The following is a 17008-nucleotide window of genomic DNA, read 5'->3' as shown; positions in this document are numbered from 1 at the left end:
GCCCTTTTCTGTTCCATGACTGTGCCCAGTGTACAAAGCAAAGTCCATAGAGTCATGGTTGGATGAGCTTGGTGTGGAAGAACTTGACTGGCCCTCACAGAGCCCTGACATCGACCCCATCGGACATCTTTGGGATGAACTAGAAAGGAGATTGCGAGCCAGGCCCTCTCCTCCTACCTCACAAATGCTCTTTTGGATGAATGGGCAATAATTCCCATAGACACACTCCAACATTTTGTAGAAAGCCTTCCCAGAAGAGTGGAAGCTGCTTTAGCTGCAAACTGGGGACCAACTACATATTAATGCCTTTGGGATGTCATATAAGCTCCTGTAGGTGTAATGTGTAGGTGTCTCAATATTTTTTCCATATAGTATATCATATATAACAGTGACTATAGTCAAATCCAAAAAAGAAAGAACATCAACAATCAAAATGACATTGTACAGAATAATTGAATTCAAACTCCAGTCCGTTCTTCTCCACAGCTGTGCGGAATCATATGGATGTATACATTTACACTGAAAGGAAATCTGTGTATATACAATAATACTGCCAAATATGGTTTACTAAATACAATTTCTACTAGCACAATGTATAATTATCAATAGAAATTTGCTCTGTGTTGTAAATAGTGAAAGAGGTATTGCAGTTTATATATGAGAGCAGGCAGAAGATTTCAACAATGTGTCATTTTTGGTAGCAAACATTTTGAAAACTGTCAAACTTAAAGCCAAATTTACTTAAACATTTTCCATGAAATGATATGGTAGGCTTCAGCAAAGCCAGATGATCTCCTAGTGAAAGGCTTTTTTATGGAGTATTTAACTCCATAAAAAAGTATTAAAAGGTATATGCCACAAATCCTAAAAAACAATTTCCATATTGCAAAGAGATATCAAAATGTCATTGATCAAATTTGCATTACGTGCATTGGAGTATTCGAATCATGTAAACTTTAGGCTTGCCATTCACCCCGAGGTGGCTTAATACACGTTTTGTTTTTATTCCTGACATATGGAATCTCCTGTTTTTGTACACAGTATCCAGATTGTTTAATTCACGAAGCCTATGAATGTACTCTTGGACACACCTTGGGTGATTCTTTACGTGGCTGATAGCCTTAAAATTATTATTTGAATTAACTGATATCAAGTAGAAAATTATCATGCCTGGCCCGCCCCTATAGTCTATTTCAAATGAAAAAGTAATATATAAAATGGTATTTTCATGGGCTTCGTGTGTTTTGTCAAGTATTGGTAGAAGACATTATTAGACTTGTTTAAACTTAAAGGGATTTTCCAGATGATAAAAATTGATGGCCTATCCTCAAGATAGCTTCTACTAGCACTGCTTCCCCTTTATTTCTTCTTGCTCACTGAATGTCCGACACATACTTAGTGGCGATTCACAGGCATTGCAGCCTTTTATCCTATTGAAGTAAATGGGAGAAAAGGCTGCAATACCTGTGAATTGCCACTAAATGCGTGTCGAAGGTTCACAGTGTGCAAGAAGAAATTAAGGGGAAACAGCACTCGTACGAGCGCTGCAGCCCCTTCAAAACAGCTGATCGGTAGGGGTCTCGGGAGTCGGACCCAGACCCATCAGCTATTGATGGCTTATCCTGAGGATAGGCCATACATTTTTATCGGATGGAAAACCCCCTTAAAACTCATTAAAAATCAGTTTATGTGTCAGTTATACTGATAATACAACATAAAGACAGCTACTAAGTCTTTACGGTAAATTACAGGTTTTTTCTTTTATTTGTACCCAGTCTTGCCAAATAATCACACCTCGCACATTCCCCTGGAATTACAGTTTGGAGTATAGCACAGAAAGTAGTTTATTTTAATTGCATATATTTATTTCCTTCTTTACACAGTTACATAGGTTGAAAAAAGACACAGGTCCATCATGTCCAACCGTTCTCAATACATTACACGTCATTCATTGCTATATTAGTTATAACCTTCAATGTAATTTGTCAGTAAATAATTCTAGCCTTTTTTTAACTCCTTAATAACCGCCCACCGTCTTTTGACGGCAGGCGATGCAGGTGCGTAGTCCACAGCGACGTCTTTTGGCGTCGCTGTAGAAGAGGCTGATGAGCGCTCCATCCTCTAAGCAGGAGCTGTAACTTACAGCTCCTAATCTTAGAGCAGCCTGCTAAATACAGCTGGGGTCGGACAAAAATTCCAACCCCAGCTGTTTAACTGTTTGATCGCCGATATCCGTGATCGCGGCAAGATCAAAGGGAACTCCCCTCTTCGATCTCGTTATCGGAAAGGTGATCAAAGACCGGGGAATCCCTCTGCAGTCAGCCCTGTGGACATAGAAGGGACCCCAGGGCTGTCTGTTCAGTTTGCCTGCTGTTCAGGCACACTACGTGCTGCCCTAACAAAAGCCTGTGTCATAGTGAGTATGCTAATACATTATAAGTAAAAAATAAAGTTGTAAGTAAAGTTATCCCTTAATGGGATTTAAAAAAAAAGTAACAAAAACAATAAATAAATAAAATGTGCCAAAAAAGGTCATTATTTTGCATAAAATCTATTTTATTGCCCCTATGTTACAAAAAAACAAAAAACCTAACCATATTAGGTATTTACACGACCGTAGTAACCTGAATAATTAATTTAACATGAAATGTGAATGGTATAAAAAATAAACAACAAAAACTATGCAGAGAATCGCAATTTCCTATATTCACGCCGTAAAAATAAAAAATTTCTACCCCCAAGCTGCAGAAAAAAAAGTACTATTTCTCCCACATAAAACAAGACCTCATACAGCCACGTCAATGAAAAAATAAAAAAGTTATGGCTGCTGAACTGCAGAGAGGCAAAGACTGAAAGATTCAGCTGGTCATAAAGATACTCTGTCACCACATTATAATTGCCCTATCTTGTACATTATGTGATCGGCGCTGTAATGTAGATTACAGCAGTGTTTTTTATTTAGAAAAATTATCATTTTTGACGGAGTTATGACCTATTTTAGCTTTATGCTAATGAGTTTCTTAATGGACAACTGGGCGTGTTTTACTTTTTGGCCAAGTGGGCGTTGTGGAGAGAAGTGTATGACGCTGACCAATCAGTGACCAATCAGCATCATACACTTCTCCCCATTCATTTACACAGCACATAGCGATATAGCTATATCGCTATGTGCAGCCACATACACAAACACTAACATTACTGCAGTGTCCTGACAATGAATATACATTACTACCAGCCAGGACGTGATGTTTATTCAGAATCCTGACACTTCGCTAACACAATCCCGACACTACAGCATAGCAAGCGTAAACTCGTTTTAAATGACAGTTTACAGCGTAATCTCGCGAGATTACACTTGCTGTGCTGTAGTGTCGGGATTGTGTTAGCGAAGTGTCAAAATTCTGAATAGACATCATGTCCTGCCTGGAGGTAATGTATATTCATTGTCAGGACACTGCAGTAACGTTATAGTGTGTTTATGTGGCTGCACATAACGATATAGCTATATCGCTATGTGATGTGTAAATGAATGGGGAGAAGTATATGACGCTGATTGGTCACTGGTCAGCGTCATACACTTCTCTCCACAACGCCCACTTGGTCAAAAAGTAAAACACGCCCTGTTGTCCACTAAGAAACTCATTAGCATAAAGATAATATAGGTCATAACTCCGTCAAAAATGATTGTTTTTCTAAATAAAAAACACTGCTGTAATCTACATTACAGCGCCGATCACATTATGTACAAGATAGAGCACTTATAATGTGGTGACAGAGCCTCTTTAAGGCCATTTCATGCCCGTCATTAAGGGGTTAAATGCTGACATAGTATCTGCCATCACTACCTCTTGGGGAAGGGCATTCCATGGCTTGACCACTCTAACTGTAAAGAACCCTTTTCTATATTGATGTTTGAAACTTCTTTTTTCCACACGCATTGGGTGTCCCCTGGGCCTTTGTAGAGTCCTTGGACGGAACAGATCATGTGCTAGTTCTCTGTATTGACCACACATATACTTATACATACTAATAAGATCACCTCTAAGGCATCTTTTTCCCAGCAGAACAAGCCCAATTTCTCTAGTCTTTCATTGTAAGCGACACGTCCCATCCCATTTAATAATCTCGTTGTCCGCCTTTGAACCCTCTCCAATTCTCCTATATCCTTTTTACAATGTGGAGCCCAAAATTAAAATCCATATTCAAGATGTTGCCTTACAATGGATTTATGGAGGGGTAATATTACATTTGAATCCCGGGTTTTTATCACTCTTTTTATAAACCCTAAAATCGAATTTGCCTTTGCAGCTGCTGCTTTACATTGAGTGCTGTTGCAAGTATTTTAATAGCATTTAACAACCCTCTATTTTACCTAGTATATGAATATGGGTTTGAGCTGTATAGTGGCAATTGTGAGGGTGTGATGTGCATGATCACTATTAATGTTGTATTTGTTCACAATGCCTGGCAAAAGCAGATCTCCAAACATCATGATTTTCAGGGGACACCAGTTTCCCCTGCTTAAAAAATAAGATTTTTTGGGGGGTATTAGACTATGCAAGCACCTCTCTACCCTCACTGAAATAAGGAAACATTTGCACCATGCATGGATATAAGTGTTATCTCATAGAGCAGATGCCCAGAGCCCTATGCTGCTGCATTGTTTTCCTGTCTCATAAATAATGGTGGAATGAATCATGAATGAGTGAAATCTGATCTATAACTGCAGCCTGACAGAGGACAATGATACATGTTATAGAAGAAGATATTCTGTTATATATTTATGTTCTGGCTCATACATTGTGGATGTTGAAATATATACTCTCATTTATTTGAATTGAAACAGATTAATTGGATTTCTTAATATTATTTGCTTTTCCTAATTGGTTAATTTGTTACTAGTTGCTACAAAAATGTGGTCTGTACAGAATCAATAGAGGATTTATGTTTCTTCTGCATACAAAGAGGTGGTATTTTGTACTCTGGACTCAACATTTAGAAGAAAACTTGTCTGTCTGTATCCTGTCTTCCCACCTTAGCAGTCAGGATGTAGCAAGCCGGGGGAGGATACAGAACCGTAGTCAGGAGTGAAGTGAGCAATCCATGTCAGGAGTGAAGCCAGAAATCCATACCAGGAGTAGAACTACAAGAACTAGGTGACAAATCCATAGGGCGGGATAGAGGTGTAGTCCAGGAACACGGGTGAGGTCAGGATCGGGAGTAAAGAATAGAGTCATTGCAAGTGTCAGGAGGCCGATGGCTGCTTCCTTAAATAGGCCGCCAGGCCCGAGGTCAATCATGGCGACCAGATGTGGACGGCAGATAGGAGCAGAAAGCTGCAGTATTGCTCTAGCAGCAGAGGAGGAGGCATGGTAGAAAGCAAAAGACTAAACAAAAAGAGATTTAAGAAATCCAGTGAATTAAAACCTCCAGAAATAAAACGGTTTTTATACACAAGGCCCCTTGTATCCCATTTGTAATTTTTCTCCAAAGTGTGTGTATGAATAACGCATGATTTCTTAACTTAACAAACAGCATTTGAGTTGTATAGGAGACTATGCCAATACACAGAACATGGACATATCCTGAGACATTTGATTAGAAGAGAGGGCTATTGTTAAATTGTGGTCATTTATTGTTTGTTGCTTTGTTTAGTGTTGACCCACAGAGAACTGTCCCAAGAAGCCGAAATGGAATAGACATTGAATCAGATGTTTACAAAATGCTCCAAGATTATGAAGAACCCGTGTCACAACCTAAGCAGTCTGGATCATTCAAATACTTGCAAGACATGTTAGAAGCTGGAGAGAACGGTTAGTATAGCTTATTTACACTGTTCTGGCTTGACATATGGTGTACATAATTCCATATCTATAAGAACCTTCTCCATTCCTTGTGTAAGGATTTAGTCAAGTAAGTATGTCTGCGGATATAACACAGAAATCCCACACAACAAGGAATGAGTAGCCTATATGTATCTACAGGTGAAGGCACAGTGGCTTATTGTTGGTCAAAGGCACTGGTGTCAAAACTGTCTCAGAGAAAAACGGCTACCGATCAAAGAGTTTCATTTTCCCAGTGCATTATAGAGGCTGAACTATGAAAGTTTTTGATACATGAGGCTTCTGGGATTTGTTGAGTCCTGGCCTATTGTGTTTAGCATTAGCGGACAAATAAAACTTCTACAAATTGATCATACAACAGTTCCATTTGTTTCTTAAACAATCACCACATGAAGTGTCCGTATATTTCCAAATAACAGTGATAGTCATAAAGTACCATAATAAAACTGCAGTATAAAATATAAAACTGGGGCTACACTTTTGTAGTGTGTCTATTAAAGAGGCTCTGTCACCAGATTTTTCAACCCCTATCTCCTATTGCAGCAGATCGGCGCTGCAATGGAGATAAGAGTAAAGTTTTTTGTTTTTTTTTAAAACGAGCATTTTTGGCCAAGTTATGACCATTTTTATATTTATGTAAATGAGGCTTTCTAAAGTACAACTGGGCGTGTTTAAAGTTATGTACAACTGGGCGTGTATTGTGTTCGTTACATCTGGGCGTTTTTACTTCTTTTACTAGCTGGGCGTTGTGTATAGAAGTATCATCCACTTCTCTTCACAACGCCCAGCTTCTGGCAGTGCAAAGACACAGCGTGTTCTCGAGAGATCACGCTGTGACGTCACTCACTTCCTGCCCCAGGTCCTGCATCGTGTCGGCCACATCGGCACCAGAGGCTACAGTTGATTCTGCAGCAGCATCAGCGTTTGCAGGTAAGTAGCTACATCGACTTACCTGCAAACGCCGATGCTGCTTCAGAATCAAATGTATCCTCTGGTGCCGATATGTCCTCGCTGGTCCGACACGATGCAGGACCTGGGGCAGGAAGTGAGTGACGTCACAGCGTGATCTCTCGAGAACACGCTGTGTCTGTGCACTGCCAGAAGCTGGGCGTTGTGAAGAGAAGTGGATGATACTTCTATACACAACGCCCAGCTAGTAAAAGAAGTAAAAACGCCCCGATGTAACGAACACAATACACGCCCAGTTGTACTTTAGAAAGCCTCATTTACATAAATATAAAAATGGTCATAACTTGGCCAAAAATGCTCGTTTTAAAAAAACAAAAACGTTACTCTTATCTACATTGCAGCGCCGATCTGCTGCAATAGGAGATAGGGGTTGCAAAATCTGGTGACAGAGCCTCTTTAAGCAACAGCTGCAGTCCACAGGAGCACACTGAGCTGCAAGCAATTCAATGTAATCTTCTGGGCAAAGTTGTTGTGCCCCAAAAAGATAAGGATACTGATTCTTTCAGTTTTAGACAATCACCATAAAGGTTTATCTGCGACTAGCTGAAGATTCAAGCTATAATATTGACTGCCGTTTTTATTCTTAGTTATGAACAACTTGGTTGTTGAATGAGATATAAACTGTAGGCGAGAATCAATGGCTGGTCTCATAATTCCTCTTCTGGGAATGGCATGTTATTTATTTGTCATACAAATTAGAATAAACTAACTGGAGATTTTGTTGGCTGATCCAATATGCAAGTTATCGGGAACCTAGGCTATTATAACTAAGGCTCTAAAATTCATGATGCATGAGTTCAATGTCTTCATCTCGATTATCTCTCAATGTTTTAATGGTGTATTATTATATAATCTCGTGCTCAACTATGTCCTACTGCATTGTTTCGTTTTTTAAATATTGTTGTGAAGTCTATGGGCTTTGACTCACTCGCTTTTTAGACAGGGCTTTGACTCACTGCTGAATAGTAACACACAACGCGCAAACAACTCGCAATTTATAAGGCCTCGTTCACATCTGTATTGGAGGTTCCGTTAGGGGCCTTTTGTCGCAGATCCAGCAACAAATACCGGAAACAATAGCGCAGCATGCTGTGTTATTGTTTCCGGTAAAACCACAGAAGCCCAACAGAACCCATTAAAGTCAATGGGTTCCGTCGGCCACCGGTGGTGTACGTCATGCAAGCCCAACGGAACCCATTAAAGTCAATGGGTTCCATCGCCAACCGGTGGTGCACGTCGTGCAACGAAACCGGCGCTTCCGGGTTTTCCCTTGTTCTGCTCCTCTGAAGGAGCAGAGCAACAGAAAGCTGAACGCTGGTTTGAACCCAGTCTTCGAGAAACTGCTAAAGTATTTAGTCTCAGAGAGCTAAGAGAGCACTTAAAGAGGCTCTGTCACCACATTATAAGTGCCCTATCTTGTACACAATGTGATCGGCGCTGTAATCTACATTACAGCGCCAATCTCATTATGTACAAGATAGGGCACTTATAATTTGGTGCACTTAAAGTGTTGTCCAGGGTTAGAAAAAAAGCATCTGGTTTTATGTCCAAAAAAAGCACTACTCTTGTCCATGACATGAGTCTTGTCTGGTACCGCAAATCAGCCCCATCCACTTGAATGAGGATGAGCTACAGTACCAGTCACATACTATGGACAAGTTTGTGACCGTTTCTGGAAAAAGACCAAAAATGTACCCTTCTTTTTAAGTTGTACATCCCCTTTAATGATTAAGTCTATAAGCTGTAATGTAAACATGAAAATGATCTCTTCATTAATAGACTGTGACCACATTGGAGAATGAAGTCGTTTTATTAACTCTCTAGTAGCTGAATTAAACCCATGAAGCAGGATACCAGATCTGCAGGTCCGGTAACCTGCACTACATGCTGCATTACAGTTGTTTAATATAACACGAGGGACAAAAAGGGCAGAGAGAAGTGCAGGGAGTTGGAAATAAAGAATGTTATGTGCTTGAAATACAAGGGGTGGAGCATGACAAAAGAGAATAGCTGTGGGAATAATATAGTCATGGCCACCTTTAGTAGTGTTGCGTACCAATGAAAATATGCATTAAATAATGCATGTATTATCTTCACTGTGAACAATGCCGACAAAAAAGAGAATAACATCCATTCGGAAAGAAATCAGAAAGATAAAACTATTCCAACAATAGCAAGGTAGCCAGCACATGGAAATACAGTACGTGGATATATAAGAGTTGGGAATGGGCTATGTAAATACAGCTCCACAAGTAGTTATCCATTACAGGAACACACAATTTGCCTTCCCCTAAACTATGCCTGGTTTTCTTTCCAGTGTGAATAAATACAGAAAGAAACATAATCTTCTTATCAGGAAATGTATTCTTAAAGCATGCTTACATTCTTAACCATTTCATAACTGCGCAGAGTCCCAGAATCTAAGTCAAGTCTTTGCTGAATTGCACAGATTCTGTTATAGATTTGATAAATCAGGAAGAGCCACATAACGTCTTGTTCCTATGTTCCCTGCCAACAGCAACAGTTCCTCCAACTATCTGCCAGTATCCAATAAAGAACCCTACTGCTTGTCTGACAAAGGCGGCATGAAGAAAGGTTCGGTGTTATCTTAGGATGAACGCTGCGGCCGCATAGGCCAAGTTCCCTTAAAACAATAGACAAGAATGCGTGGGAGGTTTCTATGGTTTCCTTCTACCGTTCCATTCTAGATGCATGCAATACAATTGCATGCACTAAGCATAGCAACAGATGGACTGGCTGGTTCACGTCCAGCCATTATCTTATTAGACGCATTAAAGACCTTCAGCTTGCATTATAGACTTATAGACAAAACACAGGCAAAGGTCACAATTGAGGAAAAATGTATTCAAGGCCCTCAGAAAGATTCCCTGAATGTTAATAATTTAGAGGAAGAAAGGGTTGAGGTGTGGATAGGTGTATCATGGGTTAAGTTACGTGGCACTCAGCTCCTCTACGAAGTTGTTCTATGTATCACCCAGGGCACCAGCGCACACTGTATAATGTAGTGTCCCTATTAAAATAGATCATTTTTAAGGTTTCGGAAACTTCTAACCTTTGTAGGAGTACAGAGCCTTGCCTTTGTTTAAAGAGCGCTTGAGGCATACACGTCTGTTCATTTGTTACTGTAACTAAGCCGTATCCTAGTTTCCCTGCCAGTAAATGCATATAAACAGAACTATTATTAAATCCAAGTGTATATCATGGCATATAAATATAGTATGTGCAGCATCCAGGAGAGTCACTGTTTACTCATTGCACTCGGTACAAGGACACATTTATATTGGTTCTTAATGAGAACAGAAACGATTTGTCACGGCTGTAATGAAGTTCATTGTGCATTGTAGATATGTAAACTATGAGCAAACAAGCTGAACTTCCTCTCATCAGGTCTGCTGGAGCAATGTAACCTCAAATATGTTATTATGCAATAAAGTCATCTACTGCGTCTCCTCATCTGTACAAATACGGAGCAGTTGTTTAGCTATAGAAGCGGGTGCAGACCAGAGCAATAAACTACATTCCTGCTTGCCGTTTACTTGTGTAGAAAAAGATGTACGGTAACCCTCCCTAATTTTCATAAATGATTCCAATATTTCCTTGCTCTTAAAACTGAATGGCAGTGCGGCTATGCGGCTTAAAAACACCCCCCGCAACGTGAAAAATCAGTAATTAGTGATCGGGCACAGTGCTCAAGAAGAGCTCTGCACGATTATAAAAGTTCTGTGCTCCTGGTATACTCAAGCTGCTCAGTCCTCTCTCCCCCCCCAACCTGCTCTAATCGCTATGCTCATTGTTCAGCTTCCTAAGAAGGGACAAAGCTGGAATTTAGAGAGGTGAGTAATCCAGTGGACATTAATCCCTTCCAATAGAGGTGTTTCCATTAACCCCTTCACTGTACTATGCCACCAAGGATGCAGATATTTGTTGCTGCACTGCCCTAGAACCCAGGAATGTTAACCGGTTCAGAACCAGGCTATTTTGAACCTTCAGGACCAGACATCGGTTAGCCGTTTTGGTCACACATTAGTTAAATTGCTATAATTTTTTTTTACTGGGGAAATCAGCCCTGTTATGGTGAGCATTGTCACTGTTTGGGCTGTGCTAGGTCTAGTTAGACCCGGCAGCAGCCTCCCACTAACGGCATCCCAACGATCATGTGACCAGTCACATGATCACGGGACCAATAGATGCAGCGGCGCTCGTTGAGCACTGCGTATGTGAAAGCAGAAAAGACAGAAGCAGTGAAAACCGCTTCTGCCTTCTCACTAGGGTCCTCAGCAGTCAGAGACGCTCGGACAGCCAGCTAAAGTTTGCGCCTTAGATATACTATGGTGCGGGTTTCACGGAATTGTACAGCCCACTGTATACTGTATATACAGTGGGCAGTCGGCAACCAGTAAAAAAAAAATTTACTAAATTTACTACCCTAGACCATCAGGGAGCGCTGCATTAACCTTCGCACTATCATAGACTACCAGGAAATCTGCCATTTAGGCTCCAAGCATGCAACCAGAATTTTGATCTGCAATTACGGAACCGTAATTGCGGATCAAAATACTGATCCATTCATTTCTATGGCGCACAAACACTTTCTCGTATGTTTATGGTAAGGTGTCCAGGCCGTTGAAAGGATCCGCAAAAAAATAGGAATTTGAATTTACGGACCGTGCTCCTATACTTTATAATGGGAGCACAGCCCACAAATGTGGGTGACAGTCTGCGGCCGTCCGTGCCTGTAATCACGGACTGTGATTATGGCTATGGCCGTGTGCAGGAGCCTTACCCCCTCCGTGCCTTAGACCACCAGGGATTACCCTAGACCCTAAGTTGTTAACATTTACAAGCTTTTTGGATCCAATGCAGGGAGCTCCACTACTAAGCTCTACTGATATTTTTATTACATAGTGGGATAGGTTTGGCATTCTTGTGACATGCATTCCTGCTGCATTTCCTTACACCTCATCCAATTAATAAGACAAGACCTAATGCTGTCTGCACACATCCGTTTCGGTGTGGTTTTTGCCTGCTTTAAAAAAAAAAAAAGACATTGGATCCCTACTTGTTGGAAAGTCCCCTTGACAATAAGCTGATCGCAAACTGTCCCCCTGCCTATTGCTAAGGGTGAAGTAAGGGAAACCTGGCAGTAAGTGTTTAGTTTCATTGCTGCATCACCACAGGGGAAATTACGCAATACACAGTGCCTATTCATATCAAAGGGTTGTCTAGGCAGGACAGGTCCTCCAGAAGAAGAGATGTTTTTTGTAACCGTGTCCCACTCTGGCAAGTTATGAGGATTCTGAAAAGAGGACCCACTCTATTAACTCAGAATTCCCTAATAGATTATATGAAAAAGGGTTTTCTAAATTAGACAACCCCTTTAAATATGTATCCGTATACTCCTCCCTCCATTCACTCCTGGCTTTGGATAAAAAAAAATAAGAAAAAAAACCCACACCAAATTTACATTGTAAACGCACCCTAACGCCTCATGCACACGACCGTGTGTGCCGTCCGAGTCCCGACAGTGATTCGAGGAAAGATAGGACATGTTCTATATTTCCTCGGATCGGAGTCTTGGACCATTTTTCACGGACCTGATTCACCCGCTGAAGTGAATGGGTCCGTGAAGACTATTGAGTGCCACTCGATGCCGTAAAAAACGGCCCGAGTGGCACAACGGTCGTGTGCATGAGGCATAAGGCTGTGTTCACACTTCGCAGTCAGACTGCTTTTTTTGTGCGATTTACGGTCAAAACTGTGCCATTTTGCCGCAATTTTCGCAAATTCACGGCAAACCGATTTTTGCCCAAAAACTAATTTTGGTTGCGATGTTTGAGCACAGCTTAACAGTAAAATAAGAGAAACATAATGTATGAAATGGACCTTACAGTCTGTAGCCTATTTGCATGGAATGGTGCTCTATAGAGTACTAATTCAACCACAGAGAATCTGAATTTCCTCCATCTGCCCCATCAATTATTAGACTGCTTCTTCTAGCTGTGGGATTGATTCTTGTAATTGTAATAGATTTAGGAAGCGCTGTTTTATAATGGCAATATTCTTTAGTTGGAAATCCCGTTAATGTGTCACTAATCAATATGGCTAGTAAGTTACTGTATATCTGTACAATTCTTCTCCTGGATAGTTTTGCCCTCTTTTTATCTGTCATGTAGCTTTCATATGTCTCACTAAATGTTACAGACAAGGAAAACTGATCTAGGATGCTAGACGTCCAGATTTCTGTCAGAAGCTCAGTGTAAACTTGAAACAAGAATCAGATCTGTCTGATTTGACGATAAGCCGCCATGTTACAGTCAATCTCAGCCGGTTCTGTACACAGATCTGATATACTATTTTTATTCTTGGCAGGTGAAAAGCTAGAAAGACCAGCCAGCTCCAGGAATGTCAAATCTCCTGTGTCTAAGCTGAGCAGTCCGCTGACTGGGTTACAGATGCTCCCAGAGTGCACCAGATGTGGGAACGGGATTGTGTAAGTAACAAAAATAACCTTAAAGCGTACCTAACTTTTCAGATGATTTTTCAGAATAAGCTGTCATATGTGTGTACATGAGGAATAGCACTATTTTTAGCCATTATATGGCTTGTAAACTGCATTTTTTTAAATCAGTTTTCCGATCTGCAGACTCTTATCTCTAATTCTGAGTTTGTTTCTGAGCTAGTGGGCAGAGCATAACGACTATTATATTAAGAGGATAATCCTGCTAGTCTATCTCTATCACATGTATATATGTGTGTGTGTGTATATATATATATATATATATATATATATATAGTAGCTGCAGCAGCATGGAGGGCATTGCACAGCAGTAATGAGCAGTCTACAGCACTAGGGTGAGACAGTAACATTTACCAGGAAGCTGCTGCTCGTCTGTCTGTCTTTCTCACTGTGCTATTATTCCCCTCCACATAGACTTATACAAGCAGCATGTCAATGTCTTTTTCTCTTCATGCTCCATCCACTTGCTCCCTTCTCCCCTCTCCAAAGACTTTTATGTGCAGCTTGCCTGTGTCCCTTTTTCTTTCTGCTCCCTCTTTCTCACTCTGTTTTTGCTCCCCCTCCCCTCTCCATAGGCTTCTATGGGCTGCATATATGTGTCGCTTTCTCTTCCTACTCCCTGCTTCTGGTCCCTCCTCCCCTCCTCAAAGACTTTTATGGGCAGCGTGTCTGTGTCTCTTTCTCTTCCTGCTCCCTTTCCCTTCTTCCCTCTCCATAGACTTAGATTTAGCTTGACAACATGTCGTGGACAACAGATTGCAGGAAGGGAGAGACCTAGTGGCAGTAACTTCACACAGAATTTGAATGGATAAAACAAAAGTAAATTACATGTTTTTTATGTAATATACATATCACCAAAGAAGCCCATGAGGAGGGGGGGGGGGTTCCGCAGGCTAGATAATCGCATTTCCTTGGTCTATGTGACCTTGCACAGGGCTTCCCTTATGTACAATCATAACTGGCAAACTAGTCAGGGAAATGGCCACTCTTCTACAAGTATTTAGAAGGGGAAAGACTCATATGTCCTTGGATAGTAGGGTATGGTGACAGCAAGAGGAACCACTTCGATTTTTAGCAATGGGACTCTTTCCTTAAACAGTAAGACAACTTAGAACTTGCCGGAATTGCTCTTTAATGTTTTGCCATTAATACATAAATGTCTTTTCACCCTAATTCAGCGGTACTATAGTCAAAGCTCGAGACAAGCTCTATCATCCAGAATGCTTCATGTGTGATGACTGTGGTCTCAACCTGAAACAGAGAGGCTATTTCTTTATTGAAGAGCAGCTGTACTGCGAAACTCACGCCAAGGAGAGAGTCAAGCCTCCGGAGGGATATGATGTTGTGGCTGTTTATCCCAATGCCAAAGTTGAACTTGTCTAACCATTGAAGCAAGCTTTAATAGAGGTCTACAGTCTTACAAAACAATACTACCAGAGCCCTTCCCACAGCAAACAATGGTTTTACATTCCATTCCTAACATTGTATCCAAGAAAACAATGCAGAAACACAATGAGAACGCTTCAGAATATATATTTATTTCCTGAAAGCATTACACTGAACAAAATATCTATAGGGAGCCATGTTGGAAAGGTTTCTAACACTTTTGCATTAACTATCCATATGTTTTGCGTTGCTGTTGTGTTAAATACACAGTCTACATGTGTGCAGTCTGCAGTTTTTCTTCTTTTGGCACCAAGAGAATCTTCTGTAAATACTAAATAATATTCAACTTCTGCTCTAATAAAATATATTGTTTTTAGTATTTTCAAGATGTGTCCTTTTTTTTTCCTCACAATGCCCTAGCAATCCGCACACAATAAATGGGATTAATAAAATCAATAGGTTACATTGTTACTGAGGTAAGACTCACATATACAAGTCTCTCTTCAGTTTAGCCAGCCATTTTCCTGGTCTTTCTGCTGCAGTGTGTGCAAATCTTCCCCAAGCTCCCTTGCCTTATTCAGTACCAAAGTTCTTTAAGCCCCATGCACACGACCGTAGATTTCATCTCTAATTGCGGACCGTTATTACGGTCCGCAATTATGGACCCGTTAATTTCTATTGACAATGGACACCTTCCCGTATATTTGCGGGAAGGTGTCGGGGCCGTAGAAACCCTCCACAAAAGATTGGACATGTCCTATCTTTTGCTCTTTAGGGACCATGCTCCCATTCTTTATATGGGAGCATGGGCCGGAAATGCGTGTCGCTGACCGCAGCCGGCCATGCCCTTGCTCGCAGACCGTGATTACGGGCACGGCCGTGTGCATGAGGCCTTACTGTACGATACTTATTGACTATGATTGTGTGTGGCAGTGTGACTGCAATGTCAAGAAAGTTTCATGAGCCGCTTGTGCTGGACATTTCAACATCAATGATATTTATGCGTTTTACCACATTGAGGCACATTTATTGATATAGTTATCGCTGGTGGCTACATAAGTGATGGAGATGTCGGAATACACCCATCATTATTTCTGTAGCAGTTAAAGATAGCTCTGCCTGTTACTGCCTACCATTAGTGCAGTGTTCTACGTCCTGTACCTCAAATAATTGTGTTTGACGGGTGTATGAAAATATATGGCACTTGCTCTAGATTCTTGTATGTCTTTTGCTCCATTTTTATTGAGTGTGGCTGAAACATTGTGACATTTTCTGTTAAGAAAAGTTGTTAGCAAAATGACTCTTTTTGCACTTATTTTCCATTTTCTGTATGGCAGATATTTTATGGCTTTACATACAACATCTAAGCTGCTGCATGCTAAATTTACCTTACAAAGAAAAGTAGCCAGATGTTGACTGTGACTAAACAGAAAAAAATATATTTTAAACTTAGATTTTCGGTGATTTTTACCCACTGCACTGGTATTGCAAATATGTTGTTTCTTCCATAATAAACACCCTAAAAACTTCAGGAAAAAAAGATCACTACAAACATGTACGATAATATTGCACCTACTGTATGCCTGACTTTAGCCTAATAAAGTGCACCCAGAAGACAAATACTGAAAGTACAGTGGAGCTGCCGTGTTCTGAAACGATTGGTCGTCTTCAGGCAAAATATTCCAGCTAGTCGAATACGGTATTCATCCGAGCAAAACAACGGAACCCTTGCACAACGGAGACAAACTGAAACCATTGGCACCAGATCCATCACCATTGAAATCAATGGCGATGGAAACAGATACCTACGGTTTCAGTTTGTGTCAGTCAGGGCTCCGTTCCAACGGAAAGCTCCGACGGAACGGAGCCATGACGCATATGTGAACATAGCCCTAGCTGTAGAATTTCCTCTAGCGCGGACTCTCCCAAGTTAGTCACACTTTTGAAAACTGTTACACACAATAACTCTCCCAGGTTAGTCGCAGTGACAAAACTGTTATGCACAACACTCAACAAGCTTACTTGTAGGGTCTTATATTAGAATGCCTTCAAAGTCCTCGCAAATGACTCCACAAAATATTTTCTAGTATTGCTCTCCTCATTTTTGTGTGAGTTCCTATAGCTTCTCTGCATCCTTCCTACATTTCAAAAACATACTTTTAGGTTATTTGGCCTCCTTTAAAGTTAGCCTCAGTGTCTGTTTGAACTTGGGAAGTTAGATTTTAAATGCTGCTAGAGAGATATGGCCATAACACTCACAATGTTATAGCAG

At 40.8% G+C, this 17008-nt stretch overlaps 1 protein-coding gene and 1 long non-coding RNA gene across 4 annotated transcripts in view; one reads left to right on the top strand and one right to left on the bottom strand.

Annotated features, from left to right (window-relative positions):
- The window catches only part of LOC142748981 (uncharacterized), a 49891-nt gene extending 40440 nt beyond the window's left edge, over positions 1-9451 (bottom strand). For both annotated transcript variants that reach the window (XR_012882350.1, XR_012882351.1), the window contains exon 1: positions 9195-9451. This is a non-coding gene — a long non-coding RNA (uncharacterized LOC142748981). The remainder of the gene's footprint in view (positions 1-9194) is intronic.
- The window catches only part of PDLIM4 (PDZ and LIM domain 4), a 205442-nt gene extending 190355 nt beyond the window's left edge, over positions 1-15087 (top strand). For both annotated transcript variants that reach the window (XM_075856450.1, XM_075856452.1), the window contains exons 5-7: positions 5656-5813; positions 13203-13323; positions 14529-15087. In XM_075856450.1, coding sequence (XP_075712565.1) covers positions 5656-5813; positions 13203-13323; positions 14529-14733 — 484 coding nt within the window. In that variant the 3' untranslated portion in view covers positions 14734-15087. The remainder of the gene's footprint in view (positions 1-5655; positions 5814-13202; positions 13324-14528) is intronic.
- The last annotated feature ends 1921 nt before the right edge of the window (positions 15088-17008 follow it).

Source organism: Rhinoderma darwinii, chromosome 3, assembly GCF_050947455.1.
Source record: "Rhinoderma darwinii isolate aRhiDar2 chromosome 3, aRhiDar2.hap1, whole genome shotgun sequence".
Classification (NCBI taxonomy): domain Eukaryota; kingdom Metazoa; phylum Chordata; class Amphibia; order Anura; family Rhinodermatidae; genus Rhinoderma; species Rhinoderma darwinii.
Note: the sequence above shows the minus strand (reverse complement) of the source record. Positions and strands in the feature narration are given on the sequence as shown.